We start from the raw sequence: 16,737 nt of genomic DNA, 5'->3' as shown, positions 1-16,737 counted from the left end.
TCTCTTTCCTTCTGTCTTCCTCCATTCTCTGTCTTTGTCTCTGTCCATCAGTCTCTCCTCCTTTCTCTCTCTCTTTCTGTCCCTCTCTCTCCTTCTGTCTCTCTGTCTTCCTCCATTCTGTCTTTGTCTCTGTCCATCAGTCTCTCCTCCTTTCTCTCTCTCTTTATCTCTGTCCCTCTCTCTCCTCTCTGTCTTCTTCCATTCTCTGTCTTTGTCTCTGTCCATCAGTCTCTCCTCCTTTCTCTCTCTTTATCTCTGTCCCTGTTTCCTTCTGTCTCTCTGTCTTCCTCCATTCTCTGTCTTTGTCTCTGTCCATCAGTCTCTCCTCCTTTCTCTCTCTTTATCTCTGTCCCTCTCTCTCCTTCTGTCTCTCTGTCTTCCTCCATTCTCTGTCTTTGTCTCTGTCCATCAGTCTCTCCTCCTTTCTCTCCCTCTTTATCTCTGTCCCTCTCTTTCCTTCTGTCTCTCTGTCCTCCTCCATTCTGTCTTTGTCTCTGTCCATCAGTCTCTCCTCCTTTCTCTCTCTCTTTATCTCTGTCCCTCTCTCTCCTCTCTGTCTTCTTCCATTCTCTGTCTTTGTCTCTGTCCATCAGTCTCTCCTCCTTTCTCTCTCTTTATCTCTGTCCCTCTTTCCTTCTGTCTCTCTGTCTTCCTCCATTCTCTGTCTTTGTCTCTGTCCATCAGTCTCTCCTTCTTTCTCTCTCTCTTTATCTCTGTCCCTCTCTTTCCTTCTGTCTCTCTGTATTCCTCCATTCTCTGTCTTTGTCTCTGTCCATCAGTCTCTCCTCCTTTCTCTCTCTCTTTATCTCTGTCCCTCTCTTTCCTTCTGTCTCTCTGTCTTCCTCCATTCTCTGTTTTTGTCTCTGTCCATCAGTCTCTCCTCCTTTCTCTCCCTCTTTATCTCTGTCCCTCTCTCTCCTCTCTGTCTTCCTCCATTCTCTGTCTTTGTCTCTGTCCATCAGTCTCTCCTCCTTTCTCTCTCTCTTTCTGTCCCTCTCTCTCCTTCTGTCTCTCTGTCTTCCTCCATTCTGTCTTTGTCTCTGTCCATCAGTCTCTCCTCCTTTCTCTCTCTCTTTATCTCTGTCCCTCTCTCTCCTCTCTGTCTTCTTCCATTCTCTGTCTTTGTCTCTGTCCATCAGTCTCTCCTCCTTTCTCTCTCTTTATCTCTGTCCCTCTTTCCTTCTGTCTCTCTGTCTTCCTCCATTCTCTGTCTTTGTCTCTGTCCATCAGTCTCTCCTCCTTTCTCTCTCTCTTCATCTCTGTCCCTCTCTCTCCTTCTGTCTCTCTGTCTTCCTCCATTCTCTGTCTTTGTCTCTGTCCATCAGTCTCTCCTCCTTTCTCTCCCTCTTTATCTCTGTCCCTCTCTTTCCTTCTGTCTCTCTGTCCTCCTCCATTCTGTCTTTGTCTCTGTCCATCAGTCTCTCCTCCTTTCTCTCTCTCTTTATCTCTGTCCCTCTCTCTCCTCTCTGTCTTCTTCCATTCTCTGTCTTTGTCTCTGTCCATCAGTCTCTCCTCCTTTCTCTCTCTTTATCTCTGTCCCTCTTTCCTTCTGTCTCTCTGTCTTCCTCTATTCTCTGTCTTTGTCTCTGTCCATCAGTCTCTCCTTCTTTCTCTCTCTCTTTATCTCTGTCCCTCTCTTTCCTTCTGTCTCTCTGTCCTCCTCCATTCTCTGTCTTTGTCTCTGTCCATCAGTCCCTCCTCCTTTCTCTCTCTCTTTATCTCTGTCCCTCTCTTTCCTTCTGTCTCTCTGTCCTCCTCCATTCTCTGTCTTTGTCTCTGTCCTGCTCTCCTGCTCTCTCTCCGTCCCCACTGATCCTGGATCTGCTCCACCTTCCTGCTGGTAAAGGAAGGTTCTGGTGGCTGCTGTTGCAGGATGTGCTGCTGATGGAGAATTGTTGGGTGGAGGTTAATTGAAGGAGGGAGGTGCTGGACCTGCTCTACTTGGACAGAGTCAGGACAGAACTTTGGTTGGGGTTTGGAGACACACAAATAAAACTGACTGACTTTTACCATGAAGGAAGGATTCATGGCTGCTGAGGTCGCTGTGCTGTTGATGCCAGGATGTCTGACCGGAAACAGAAAACCTCCCTCAGCTTCCTGCTGGCAGGTGGGAAGTATCTGTATGTACCTGCTCTGCCTCCACCCACAATACAGTAGTAGTAGTAGTAGTACATATTACAGGTCAAACTTGAGACACAGCATTGGTCCAGCTGCTCACGGAGTTCCACAGAGGAGAAATAGTCGTGAGCGTGCTGCTGTAAATCCACGCTGACGACACTCGTGTCAGGTCAGTGGTTGACTCGCTCCTCAGGAGCCACCAGCACCCACAGCACAAATGACCTGCTTCTTCCCTCAGAGACCTTTCAAGTTGTTGAACTGCTTTGGGTAGAAAATGTGTTCCTACAGTTAAGCTCAAACCATATTTTGGTGAATTATGTTACGTTTTCTTGTCGTGAAACTGTTGAGTGTGTGACAATGCCAAAAGAGCACGGGGTCTTTCTGGGTGAGTCTCCATGTTCTCCCTGTTCCTGCTGGGTTCTCTCTGGTACTCCAGCTTCCTCCACAGTCCAAAGACATCAAGAGGGACCAGGTTAATCCAGACTCTAAATTGACCGTAGGCGTGGCTGGGAGAGCCAATGGTTGTCTGTCTCTATGTGTTGGCCCTGCCATGGACTGGTGACCTGTCCAGGGGGAAGGCTGCTGGGATAGGCTCCACCCCCACCACCCTGAACAGGAGAAGAGGGAGAAGATGGATGGACCGAGGGATGGATGGATGAGTGGAGGGAGGGAGGGATGGGTGGATTGATTGATGATGAATGGAGTGATAGATGATGGATGGAGTGATTGATGATGAATGGATGGAGTGATAGATGATGGATGGATGGAGTGATAGATGATGGATGGATGGAGTGATTGATGGATGGATGGATGGAGTGATTGATGATGGATGGATGAGTGATTGATGATGATGGATGGAGTGATAGATGATGGATGGAGTGATTGATGATGAATGGATGGAGTGATAGATGATGGATGGATGGAGTGATTGATGATGGATGGATGAGTGATTGATGATGATGGATGGAGTGATAGATGATGATGGATGGCGTGATTGATGATGGATGGAGTGATTGATGATGGATGATGGAGTGATTGATGGATGGATGAGTGATTGATGATGATGGATGAGTGATTGATGATGGATGGATGGAGTGATAGATGATGGATGAGTGATAGATGATTGTTGGAGTGATTGATGATGGATGGATGGAGTGATTGATGATGGATGGATGGAGTGATTGATGATGGATGGAGTGATTGATGATGGATGGATGGAGTGATTGATGATGGATGAATGGAGTGATTGATGATGGATGGATGGAGTGATAGATGATGGATGGATGGAGTGATTGATGATGGATGAATGGAGTGATTGATGATGGATGGATGGAGTGATTGATGATGGATGGATGGAGTGATTGATGATGGATGGAATGATTGATGATGGATGGAGTGATAGATGATGGAGGGATGGATGGAGTGATAGATGATGGATGCTGATGCCAGAGCCTCCTGCAGCTGCCTGAGCTGCACCAGTGCATCATGGGGGAGGACCCTTGTTGTGACACCAGTTTATCAGAGTCCAGATGTTTTTATCGTCCACATCTGTCCCTCACCACCAAACAGGTTGAAGTCCGGACGAATGCAGCATCCCAACAGATTTGAAGTCGAGACCGTCCATCACTTCTCAAGAAGAAATTGTCCGTACATTCATGCAAAAGCTAGGATAAACAGCGCCCCCTACTGTAAGATAACAATACAGCCCAGGTCAAGTCTCAAGTCCTCATCTCTGTTGGGCTTCGATGTCCAGGCGTCCTGTCAGTCCAGTGTGACCACGTCTCAGTGTCTGAGCAGCAAAGCTCTTCTTGTTCACACCAACGTCTTTATTGAGAACAGCACAATTATTGAAGCACAAAAGGAGCTGAAGTGGTTCTTACATCTGGGCCTGGAGATAATGTTCATAATTTGCTCGAAGAACAAATTCAAAGTACGGTTTTGATTTCAAACTGCTCAGCTCGTCCAGCTCCAGCAGGTCCTTGACATCTGGCAGGTACGTCTGCAGCGGAACGCCTGAAAAATGAAGTTTGTGATGTCAGTTTGGCCTCGAATGAGAGAGGCACCAGTGAGAACGTTCCTTGGCTGGAACCTCAAAGCTGCTCCTGTGTTTGACATTCATGGAAGCTCATTTCTATCCAGAAAAGGGAAAATCTTGGCAACAAAAAAAATGTACTTCTACTTTGACTTCTAATTTCACATCATGCAAGTCTGACTAGTAAGTCCACTGTGATATTTGGTTTTTATCTTGATCAAATAAAAATGATTGCTTTGAAGAGGACTGTGATGTCTCTGGTCTGCTCGCAGCTTCAGAGCGGCGCTCACCTTCCTGGATGAGTTTGAGGAGGATCTTGACGAAGATGCTGTCCTTCGCAGCTTCGAGAGGGTCGTCGTTCCTGTCAGCAGACGACCAGCTGGCAAAAAAGCTACATGTTAGCATCAGCTCAGTGCTGGTGGAAGTGAGGACAACTGGACCAGAGGAACCTCCCTGATCTACGACAACCTGGCAGGCTGCAAGCAAGCAGAGTGACAGCCTTCACCTCCGCAGCATCTGTGCAGTGCAGGAGGCTCCTCCTCCTGCTCGGGGTTAAGAAACAGTGGGAGGGAGCAACTGTCACCTTTCAGGGGCTCCATGTACGTATGACATCACAGACACCAGAAACCTGGTGCGACTGTCCATCATCCTCAGAGACGGACAAGACAGAGCCCTCCTGCTCTCGGGAGCTGAGACCCAGGCTCACTAGTTTGCTTAGCACGATTAATGAGGGCGGTTCGTGAGAGCCGACTGTACTTGGCCTGTCATACTTTTATTTTGATCATGTGACTGCCTTTTTAATTGCCTGAACCACAAATTCACTGCTGAACGCCATGTTACTCTTCACTGATTCGCCAAGGCCCTCCAATTGGAGTGTGTGCCAGCCTACGCTGCAGAAACACCGCTGGCGTTGGGAGGTGATGGTCGGCCAGGTGTCAGGGAGTAAATGAAGTCCATCAAGGCTCTAAAGTGATGCGGAGTCATCTAACCATCGCCACTCGTGTCGCTTACTCGTCTCTCCTGAGCGCTCCAGCGAAGATCTCGCATTTGAGAGAGTCGATGTTCACGTCTTCCTGCTGCAGACATACAGTAACGGTACATGTGAACTCATGTCTGGTGACTAGCGGAACCACTGTCAGAACCAAATGGAAACAGGAAGTGACCTCGTCAATGTACTCCAATAAGTCCAAAGCCTTTTTGAAGTCGTATTCGTTGGCTCGCCTGTTGTCATCGCAGATGTAGAGCTGAGAGAGAAGAGGCGGAGAAGTGAAGAAATGTCTGATTGAGCAGAGCTTCAGTCATTGAGGTGCTTCAGCTCGTGCTCCACCTCTGAGTACTCGCTTCTGCACAACATCAAATGTTTACTTGTTCCATGGGAAAAGCAACCTATCAGAATCAACATCCCAGCTGCTCCAAACAGATGATATACCACTGTGCGTGTGTGTGCGTGTGCGTGCGTGTGTGTGCGTGCGCATGCTCACCTGGATGAGGTTGTGAGCGCTGAGCAGAGGCATAGTGTCAGGGTTCTGCTGTTTTTCCTCCAGCAGCTGTCGGGGCAGCGTCTCCTGGTGAAGCAGGAAGCGCTCCTGCTCCACAATGTCTAATTGGACACATCAGCGGTCACATGACAGTAAATATGCAGCATGACATTGCAAGCTGGAAGTCCAAAGTTCAAGTGGCCTTTCCAGCAAACGCTTGGAGGGGAATCACGAGCGCGGGTGTTGGGGGAGACGGGAGGAGGCGAGCAGCCTGAGTCTCCTGCAGGAGCAGACATCAACCTGCTGCTGCTGGTGACATCAGGGCCGCGACCACTCCTCTTTGAGAACATGACTTCACTGCTGAGCTCTACAGAAAAGGTAACTACAAACTGTTGCAGCCACGTCTTCCAGCGTGCGGCTGTTTTTGCTCTAGCGTGTGGTTGGTGAAGGCGGGCTTGACAGGTTCTGCCTGTGTTTGATTGGCGTTCCATTGCGTTTTTCCATGCGAGAGGCTTTTTTTCTCCTTCATTCCAAGAACAACGGACGGCAGCGCAGGAGTCAGAAAAACATTTCCTCTCACACAGCTAAAGACAAGCAGCCGGTGTTTTTACCTTCAACTTGCTTGTTGAGCTCGTCGTCTGGCAGATTGGACGCCAGTGCCGCGAGTTTACTGAGCGCCAGCAGAGTCTTCTTCTTGATGAAGTAGCGTGTTTCAGTGTTCGCCTGGTTGTGGAGCGTCCGGTGAGCCTGCACACATCACACACGCCGTCATACCAACATCTGGACGGCTCAAGTAGATCATCTTGAGTACTGAAACACTGATCAGGGAAATTATAAGTTCATAATAGTAATAACAATCGTAAGAATGGATTTAATGAAAACAAATATTTGTAGTAGTTTTCATGTTCTATAGGGTTCTAAAGACTTAAATCTGACCCACTGTGTCTGTGGAGCCATGACTCGTCCTACAATACAGCAGGTTCAGGGTTTAGTGGAGTGATGGGCTGGAACCTGGACCGGCACCATCACTCTGGTGTGTGACAGGATCTGGTGTGTCTGAGGTCAGCACTTGGCCCCATCAGTAAACAAACATACGCTCTGGTAGTCCTGGACGTGGATGTGGTGCAGCCAGCTCAGGTGCTGATGGGCCTGCAGGAAGCCGGCCAGCTGCTGGTGCTGTGCGGCCGGCTGGGACAGCAGCTTCCCCCTCTTCCCCTTCTCCATGTACCACCGAAAAAGGAAGTCGGCAAAGTTCTGCAGCAGGGGGGTGATATGAGCTTGACTGCACATTCATACCTGGGATGAAAACAGCGCCCCCCTCTGGTTCGTGTACCTGGTTGGCGAACTTGGTCATGTAGTGCTGTAGGCGGCTCTGGTTGTCAGTCTGTTCACACATCTGAACCAGAATGTCGAAGTCACAGTACTTCTCAGCCAGCGCCGCGACCCACTGGTACTGACCCAGCTCCACTGTAACCGAGAGAAGCTCACCAGTGACAACCAGGAAATGATGTCATCACTTGTTACTGTGACTCTGAGCTGGCTGATGTATCAGCGTATTCCATACGTCATTTGATCATTTACTCACGCAGTGGCACCAGCAGCTCGGAGCGGCGCTGGCTGAACTCCATCTCCAGGCTGTTGCAGCGCTCCTGCTGTGCCCCCAGGGGCTTCTGCTGCTGCAGGGAGGTAAGCTGGGCCACATAGCCACCAAGGTAGATGTCCAACAGCGCCACCAGCTGTTCACAAAGGATGCTGCGCAGCTCTGAGTCAGCGTGAGGGTAGATCGAGCGCAGGATGATCTCATGCTGACGGGTGATGACAGTGCGAACGCCGCCGATGCCGCCGGATGCTGTTGGACCAAAGATTCTAACTGATTGTACCATCAACAGAAGTTTCTACAAGCCAACACTTTTGCAGGTGTCACCTGTCCAGGGGATGTACTCAGGCTCAGCAGCAGCATTCTCAGACGCTCGGTACACGGGGGCCTTGGTCTCTCTGTACTGACCTGCAGCCTGAAGCATGTCCTGCACACGCATGCACACACGCGCGCACACACACACACACACACATTACTGTTTCAGTAGTTCTTTAACTGTCTGATCCAACGTGTATATTAACAGAGCAGCAAAAGACAACAACAGCAAAATATCAATATATCAAAATACTTCCTGTCATGGTACCATTGATGGATTTAACGGTGCCAATTACCAGTATTTGTGTGTTTACCTTGATGATGTTGTTGACAGTGAGAACCACCTCGGCCCACTGCACCGAGTCCACCGGGTTCTCCTTCAGGCTCCTCTCCTCCTCCTCCAGCAGACAGTCAAACACAGAGGAGATCTGAGACACCTGGGAGAACACATGACCCGAGTCACTCTGAGCTGCGTGGACCTCACACAGACTACTGGACTGTGGCGGCTCACGGCGGTGGGCAGGGAGCTTCTTCTCACCTCTCTGAAGAAGACGTCCGCCGCAGTGAGGCTGGGAGGCACGGTGGTGTTGCTCCTCTGCAGTGCAGCGTTGATGGCCTGGTTGACCAGCTCGCTGTGCTTGCTGTGATGGTTCTTCAGCACCATGGCCGCCTGCAGTTTCTCAGCATGTTCACACAGCAGCAAGCGCGTCGCCATGGGGGACGAACGCACCGTCACCTGCCCAAGCCGGTCCAGCAGACCCACCTGGCAGAGGAGGACAACGAGACAGTGAAGATGGTGGTGCTGGACTGTTAGCCCTCCAGGTTTGACCTCCGTCCTCGGAAACATAACTAGATGTGTTCAGAAGTACTCTTCATGTACTCCTTCAGCTGGACTGTTTGAAGACATAAACTTTCTCTGTGCTCACTGAAAATCCGAGAGTAACACAGGCAGCTTCAGTGACATCACAGCTTGTTTGCCAATCACAGATCAGCGCGACTGGAACAGGACACCTCTTGAGTTGAGCAGTTACTATTCCTTCTTCTTCAGTAGACGGAGGGAAGTTTTCTCCCTCGTCACTCCATATAAGAGTAACTAAAACTTTTCTTTAACCTTTATTGCCAACCAGTAGAGACGACATGTTAATTACATCATAGTACAGAAGCGTCCTGTCCAAGGATGCAGCAGCCAACTCTCAGATCCAAACAGTCACTCCTGACACACCCACAGCTTCATTATCAAACAATCAGCATGACTGTACCTGGAGCAGGAAGTCCAGGAAGCAGCCATGAGCCTTCATCTTGTCCTCCAGCTGGTGGAGGATGATGAGGGAGGTAAGGGGGAAGCCAGCACTCTCTGGGACAACAGAAACACAGCTGGGATGAAGGATTTCTGAGTGTTTCAATCTCCGCCCAGCACCTCTTAGGTGACACCTCACTACCTTCAGCCACAAAAATAAAAAACAAGTGACAAAGCCACTGTTCTGTTCGCTACCAAGAGAATTTCCACTGAGTTTGCTGGAGGGTTTTTATGGTCCAAGAAGAACTCATAAACTGGAGCAGATTTCTTCAGAGAAGCTAACAGCTGCATTTATGAATTTGAAACTGGCCTCATTCCTCTCCCTGCTCATATCGTTTCCCTACCAGCAGATCAGCAGGAGCAGTTCCCAAGTAGATAAAGAGAGGACTTCCACTGTTTAATCTGGATTTATTCAGGGAAGGTCCCCTGATGAGCAGTTTGCAATTTTTTTTAGGATCAGTTCAGTTATTCACCCTTGTTCCCTTCCCTTCTCACCATCTGGGACAGACTCAGCCCAGCGGGGGTCTGAGGCTGGGTAGTCATCCACCAGGTCCAGGTTGATGCGTGTCACCATGCCATCCAGCTCAGCTCCCTCCTCGCCATCACCATCCACAGGGAAGAGCTCATCAGTGACGGTCTGAGCACCCACCAGGTCGTTACTGGGGGGGGGCAATTACAGTTACAGTGGTCCAGCAGGTGTTTGAGAGGTGAGCCACTTGTAGAGCATCATTTGTCTTTACAGTTAAGGAAATATAGAGAACAATTCAAGCTGCAAGCAGCGTTGTTGAAGTACCCTCAGGCTCAGGCCCTAACTAGGAACCGGGACCTAAAAGTGAGCACTAATGTCAGGTGAGAAAGATAAAGCTCAACGTAGCCTTTTTGTGACGCACCGACAGAACTGCAGGAACGCTGCCTTCAGCAGCTTGGTTTTGTCCTCCTGAGCCACCAGTTCAGATCTGGTTGGAGTCTCCATGACCGAAACCTCAAAGCAGGAATAAAGTTAATCATGCATTTTAGGTTCAAATACACGCTAAAATTAAGAGAAATGCTTACAATTTCCTTATTTGTTCTTAAGGACCACAGGGTTTTCACACACACACACACACACACACACACACACACACACACACACACACACACACACACACTTTCCACTCCTACACACCACAGAAGACCCAGCTTTAATTTAAACACCAGATGTTTAGAAATCCACCTGAAAACAGCAGGAATTTGCTGAACCTTCGTACGCGGGGAGGCCATCATGGTTTCATGCCATGAGACAGTTTAAGGTCTTTTTCATTCCCCCTGAAGCTCAGCAGCCTCGTGTCTCAGCCACTTTTACCTCAGGAGCAGCAGCCAGAGAAGAGCACAGAGAGTCCTCCATGGTCTCCGGCAGGATGGAGGTGCTCTCCTTGGCCACCACCGCCACCAGGCCGCTGTTTGTCGTGAAGAACACTGGCAAATTGGCACAGCAGCCTCCGCCACGTACACCATCACCTGCAGAGGCGGCGAGGGAGGCGTCACTCAGCATGTCAATGACATTATTGTTTGATTGCTGAGTCTTTGTCTGCTCAGGAGTGACTAGGACACCTCAGGTAACACGGGGCATGTGACAAATGCGACGTGTTCTCATCGTCATTATGAATGCTGTTATCAACACGAGTGAATGAGTCTCACCAGGTGAGCTGAAGGGGATTTTCTCATCAGGTAGTCCTACTTTGCTGGTTCCCGTCGAGCAGGCAAACACCAGCTCGTCGTTGAAGAGGAAGGCGGTGAATCCGGGAGATGGCGGTACAACCAGGTGTGTGACCTGCAGCGCCTCCTCGCTCTGACAGGAACATCAGCATCATGTGATCACATCCCAATTAGCATGACGACTGTACCAGAAATGTTTGAATGCTCCTGCTTGATAGCGTGAAGTCCTCAGAATCACTCACTTTACAAACTGGACACAGTACCTCACCAGTGCAGCTGGTTGCCATAGCAATGCTGCATAAAACTGCAGCGTTGTAATCTTCAATGTACAAAATAAAGGAAATAAATAGGAAAAACCTTTGGAAACACAGGTAAGACGCTGCTTTTTTCTGACAAATGAGTTTTTCCTGATGTGGTTTAAAAATGGCAGCAACAGCAGAGAGGGAGGAGGGAGGTCTGCATGAATATTTGTGTTTGAGCAACAAATAGTTTGGGACGAGGAGCTGACGTCTGCAGCGAGGCCCTGAGGAGACGCTTGTTCCTGCCATACCTCGTCATCCAGAAGTCATCGAGTCTGGCAGAAAACTGGTAACAGAACAGAGGACTGACCTGGAAGGGAGGGTTGTAGTTCGTGACCTCCACTGTGAACTGGTCTGAGATCGCAGCGCCGTGGTCCTGCAGGGTGACCAGGCAGAAGTAGGCCAGGCAGGGAGCGTCCAACGGGTGCCACGCTGCTGCCAGAACCACCAACCCGGCTCTGGAACCACAAGGCAAAGGATTAACCTGTGGTACAACTGAACTGGGATCTGTGTCTCCTCATATTGGAAAATGTGTTAACAGCAGTCAGCAGACTTATCAGGGCTGTAACGCTGATGACTCAGTTTCCGCTTCATCGACTCAGGCGGCCTGATAAGTGAAGCACGAGTGAGGCACTCCAGAGTATCGATGCGTCAGTTATGACCCAAATTCTGGATATGAAGGTAAGCAATCAAACTTCGGCAGCCTGAGCAAAAATAAACACTAAAAGAACATTTTGCCCCTGTGCAGCATTTAGGAACTCAGATTGTTTCGATTGACTCACAGTGTCGTGTGTGCAGAGTGACTGATGTCATGGAAAAAATGTGAGCACTAACTCTCTCACACACACACTCACACACACACTCACTGGCTGAGCTTCATATCCAGGTACGTCACGTTGACTCCCTCCTTCATCTCCTCGTAGTTGCTCTCTGAGCCCTGGTGGTGGGAGACAAACATTGAGTCGAGCCTCAGCCTCGATGCTGAGGTACGGACGGGCCGGTACTGACCCAGATGGCATCGGCGATGCTCTCTTGCAGGGCTCGCTGGGTGTCCCAGCTGAGGATCTGATGCTCCGACCACTCGTCCACCTCCCATTTACTCAGACGGGAGCTGGTCAGCGTGTAGAGGCAGCTGGCTCCGCCCACCCACAGCAGACTGTGGAGCTGGAGGCGAGAAACAATTGTTGATTCATCGATTAGTTGGTGGTCCAACATTCCAAATCCTTAAGTCTATGTTATCTTGGCTGCCAGTCCCTACCTGGAGCTCCTCTCAACAACAGCGTCACTGTGAAAAGAGCAGCACACCTGCGTTCACGACCTTGGTCACCTGGCTGAAGGGTTACAGTACACCAGGGGTTCCCCAGGAGGGAAACACCTCTAACACGCAGTTTATCCGCTATATTTATTTATGTTTGCTGTTGTGTGCTGGGGCAGCAGCCTGAAGGTAGCTGATGCCAACAGACTAAACAAGCTCATCCGGAAGGCCGGTGACATTGTAGGAGTAAAGCTGGACTCTGACGCTGGTGACAGAGAGGAGGATGTTGTCTGGACTCCACACAATCCTGGACAGCATCCACCACCCCTCCATCAAGTCCTGGTTCAACACAGGAGCACATTCAGTGCTGGACTGGTCCCACCTCAATGCACCACAGAGTGCCACAGGAAGTCATTCTTACCTGTGGCCATCAAACTCTTTAACTCCTCCCTCGGAGGGATTTCATAACTTAACTGTTGCAATACTCTTGTCATAACTACTGTATTTGTAAATAGTTTATTCTTATTTTATTCTTCCTCTTATACTTTATCTTATTCTTATCTTAAAGTCTGCACTTTCTAATTATTGTAATTGTAACTTTATACTTTACTTTATAGTACTTCAAGAGCTTAATAACTGTAACAACAGAACTTCCCCCTGGGATTTATAAAGTATTCTGATTCTGATCACTCATGAGCTGCTGCAGAGTGAAGCCGTTCGTGAGGCGGTCCTCTTTTTATAAGTACAGACGGATATCGACGCTATCACATGCACACATGGTGCACCAATGTTGGGCTATGGAGACAACGCCCCCTACTGTGCATTCCTCCATCACACACACAGATGTTTCTAGAATCCTGGTTCAGGCATTCAAGCCCAGAGCACACTGAAGCCACACACTTGAGTCTGTGGACGGCACAAAGTGAGGTACGTTTTGATGACGTTTTTGAACAAATTTGGTGATGTTTAACGGACAAATATCACATATAAATGTATTCAGAGAGCTCCAACAAAAGCCAACAGGCTGCAGCTGGCACGGCCTCATGGGTGGTGAATGAACTGTCAGGGTGCTACCCAAACTTCAAACATGATGGGCTTTTTTCTGCCTCCTGTCAGCTGTTTATCAAATTATTTAGAATATTAAATATCGAAAGATCATTCCAGTTGTGTAGCGAGGCTAACTTTTTATTTGCTCTTGCCACTGCATTAGCATTCTTACTATTGTTACCTTCTCTTACAGAAAAATGCCACATGTGCCATCCGGTGTGTGGAGACATTTCACACAAGCTAATTCTCAAGGAAAGTCTGTGTACATCAGCAAATACTGTGAGGTCGAGAGTGAAGAGGAACGTTGACGAAGGGAAGGTGCCTGGTAAACCGACTCAGTTTATACAGCGCTCGTCTACCTCAGCGGCACGCAAACCGCTTTACAGCATCATCTCGTTCACCTGCGCGCGCACACACGGCAAAGCTGCCATGCAAGGCGCCAACCTACTCATCAGGAGTAATTAGGGGTTCAGTATCTTGCTCAAGGACACTTGGACATGGTCACCGGGGGAAGTGGGAATGGAACCAGCAACCCTTGAGTTGCTCAACGGCTTCTCTACCTCTGAGCCACGCCTTCCCACAATGGGACTTGAATCCTATTTAACTGGACGTTGTGTCCTTCAATGAAAGGGTTGATGGTTCACCCCATTACTTTGATGGATGTCTGCTTATCACAGAACAACAACTTTTGCTTATGCTGATATGGTAACTTTCCATTAAATTACCCTCAATTCCCATGGAAAATTTCCAATTTAGAATATTTCCACAATTCCTGATTTTAACTTCCCGTGGAAATTTACTAGAATTTGTTTCCACCCCTTTGCAGCCCTAGTCAGAGGATCTCACCAGCATTCCGACACCTCGGTCATAGAAAGTTCAATGTTTCCATGTTTACGAGTTGAACCTGAACCAAGTCAGATTACGATGATGACATCACACGGCATCAATACAGGGCTCGGCGTACAACTCAGTATCATACTTGTTAAGCAAATATCTTTAAAAAAATAAATAGCTACTTCAACAGTAGTAGTACGACTACTGTATGTATTTTATACAGCTGTTACACATAAGATCAGGAGCTTTTGATTGACAGCAGCACTACGTTTTGTCTTCCCAGCACTCACAGGGTCGTTGGCCGGCGGTGACAGGATGCCAAACAGGCTGGAGACTCTGCGTCCGATGCCAGATAACATGCCGTGACCCTGCTGCAGAGCTCGATACTGCAGCTTTCCAGAAGAATCCACTCCTGCTCTCAACAGCTGACTCTTGACTGACGACAAGACGAAGCTGCCACCCTGAGAGAGGACAGATGGCAGGAGCTGTGACGGTGGGGACGGAGGGACAGTTCAAGGGGAGGTGACACTCACTCTGACAGCAACAACGAAGTTGCAGAGGTCTCCCATGTCCACATCCACCTCAGTGTAGTTGCCTTCCTGAGTCAGGCTGGGCCAGAAGCGGGCCATCCCCTCCGCTGCCACAGCCAGGACGGAGATGGACTGGACGGCAACCGTCTCCAGAGGACCGGAGGACGCCACGGCCACGAGGTCAGCGGTGAAGTTGTACTTGCTATTTGGAAGCTGCAGTTCTTTACACACAGACAGCTGCAGGGAGAGAGAGAGAGAGAGAGAGAGAGAGAGAGAGAGAGAGAGAGAGAGAGAGAGAGAGAGAGAGAGAGAGAGAGAGAGAGAGAGAGAGAGACCTTTGATTGCTACGGGAACGAGCGAGTCTCAGGAGGGAAGTTACTGGTTCATCAGTGAACGTGATGGACGCCACACTCGTGAACGTGAGCGAGGTTCTTGGGCAGCGACGCGGTTGGTCATCAGGCCTCGCGTTTATCTTCTACATGTACCATTAATACCAGTATCTACATGTACCGGTAATACCAGTATCTACATGTACCATTAATACCAGTATCTACATGTACCATTAATACCAGTATCTACATGTACCATTAATACCAGTATCTACATGTACCGGTAATACCAGTATCTACATGTACCATTAATACCAGTATCTACTTGTACCGGTAATACCAGTATCTACTTGTACCGGTAATACCAGTATCTACATGTACCGGTAATACCAGTATCTACATGTACCATTAATACCAGTATCTACATGTACCATTAATACCAGTATCTACATGTACCGGTAATACCAGTATCTACATGTACCATTAATACCAGTATCTACATGTACCATTAATACCAGTATCTACATGTACCGTGTACCAGTATCTACATGTACCGTGTACCAGTATCTACATGTGCCCGTGTACCAGTATCTACATGTGCCCGTGTACCAGTATCTACACGTGCCCGTGTACCAGTATCTACACGTGCCCGTGTACCAGTATCTACACGTGCCCGTGTACCAGTATCTACACGTGCCCGTGTACCAGTATCTACACGTGCCCGTGTACCAGTATCTACACGTGCCCGTGTACCAGTATCTACATGTGCCCGTGTACCAGTATCTACATGTGCCCGTGTACCAGTATCTACATGTACCCGTGTACCAGTATCTACATGTGCCCGTGTACCAGTATCTACATGTACCCGTGTACCAGTATATGTCTGCTGGTCACTGCATGGCTGCGCTGCTGCAGCTGATGCGCCTGCTCCAGACTCTACTTCACCTTGGCCACAGCCGTCTGGCAGATCTTCCAGATGATCAGCCTTTCCCCACAAACCATCCAGGCCCAGCCGCTCTCATTCACCTTGACTGAGATGTGGTCCTCAGCTGAAGGACAACAGACACACAAATGTTCAGCAACAAAGCTGGAACGTGATACACAAAACAGACAAACAGCTCATCAAAAAGAAGAAGAGAGCTGTTAGTTCAATACGCCGACGGAGGTGTGGGTCTCAGTACCATCCGCCACCGTCAGCGCCTCCATCACTTTGACCGGCAGCGATGAGCCGAAGCTTTGCACGTCATAGTTGAGACACTCTGAAGCTGCGTGGCTCTGCGCTCGCGTGGGCGTCGACCTGAAGTAAGACATGAAGGGAGATGCACTTGATTGCAGCTGCTGATCTCTGGTCTACTGGCATTGAGACGCATCATCAACGCCAGTAACCCTTGAGACAAGTCCTTCAACGGTGACACGATAACTCTGTCTTCCAATATCACCTTGGAGGTAATTTAACACCTGGATAAAAATACTCCTAATCAGCTTTAAGGAGGGAACTGGCAGCTGAGTGGACGATCACAAACATGAACACTTTGTTATTTAAGTCATTGACGCTCAGGATGTCAATCAACACCCGACTGAAGCCCCCGGAGCCCCGACCCACAGACCCACCTCGCAGACAGAGGCGTCCTGCGCGGGGAGAACAGCAGGCTGGTGGCCGCTCCAGAGACGCTCCTCCTCCCGATGGTCCTACCCTGCTGCCTACGGCTGGAGCTCGGAGCAGTTCGGGGTGGGAACATACCGGCTCTGGTACACTGGACAGCGAAACAATCGAGAAGTACCTCACTTTACCGTTAAAAATTAGACAAAACGGGCGCGCTCCGCTTTCAGTCTTAACAGCGCGCGCTGCAGTCGCTTGAGATCATCGTCATTATCAATTACCGGAAGTCTCCGCCCACCATCTGTTATTAT

The 16,737-nt window shown here is 49.1% G+C and overlaps 1 protein-coding gene across 2 annotated transcripts; it reads right to left on the bottom strand.

Moving 5' to 3' along the window:
* Positions 1-3,835: 3,835 nt before the first annotated feature.
* Positions 3,836-16,681, bottom strand: nup133 (nucleoporin 133). Of its 2 annotated transcripts, XM_086212403.1 has the most exons (26): positions 16,438-16,681; positions 16,008-16,123; positions 15,772-15,875; positions 14,501-14,734; positions 14,258-14,428; positions 11,840-11,995; positions 11,698-11,768; positions 11,385-11,438; positions 11,142-11,289; positions 10,515-10,665; positions 10,180-10,334; positions 9,728-9,819; positions 9,333-9,496; positions 8,800-8,894; positions 8,079-8,303; positions 7,855-7,977; positions 7,553-7,652; positions 7,214-7,477; positions 6,962-7,095; positions 6,724-6,882; positions 6,240-6,375; positions 5,632-5,750; positions 5,314-5,394; positions 5,162-5,226; positions 4,441-4,529; positions 3,836-4,131 (listed from the first exon to the last, which is right to left on the bottom strand). In XM_086212403.1, exons 1-26 carry the CDS (start codon positions 16,563-16,565, stop codon positions 3,995-3,997), a joined length of 3,471 nt encoding a protein of 1,156 aa, XP_086068529.1. In that variant the 5' UTR covers positions 16,566-16,681; the 3' UTR covers positions 3,836-3,994. The 2 variants fall into 2 exon arrangements, with proteins under 2 accessions (XP_086068529.1, XP_086068530.1); XM_086212404.1 differs by lacking the exon at positions 11,385-11,438.
* Positions 16,682-16,737: the final 56 nt, after the last annotated feature.

Source organism: Aulostomus chinensis, chromosome 8, assembly GCF_037954235.1.
Source record: "Aulostomus chinensis isolate RoL2024-O1b breed Wild chromosome 8, RoL_Achi_v1.0, whole genome shotgun sequence".
Lineage (NCBI taxonomy): Eukaryota > Metazoa > Chordata > Actinopteri > Syngnathiformes > Aulostomidae > Aulostomus > Aulostomus chinensis.
The sequence above is the reverse complement of the archived record's forward strand: the minus strand, read 5'-3'. Positions and strand labels throughout refer to the sequence as shown.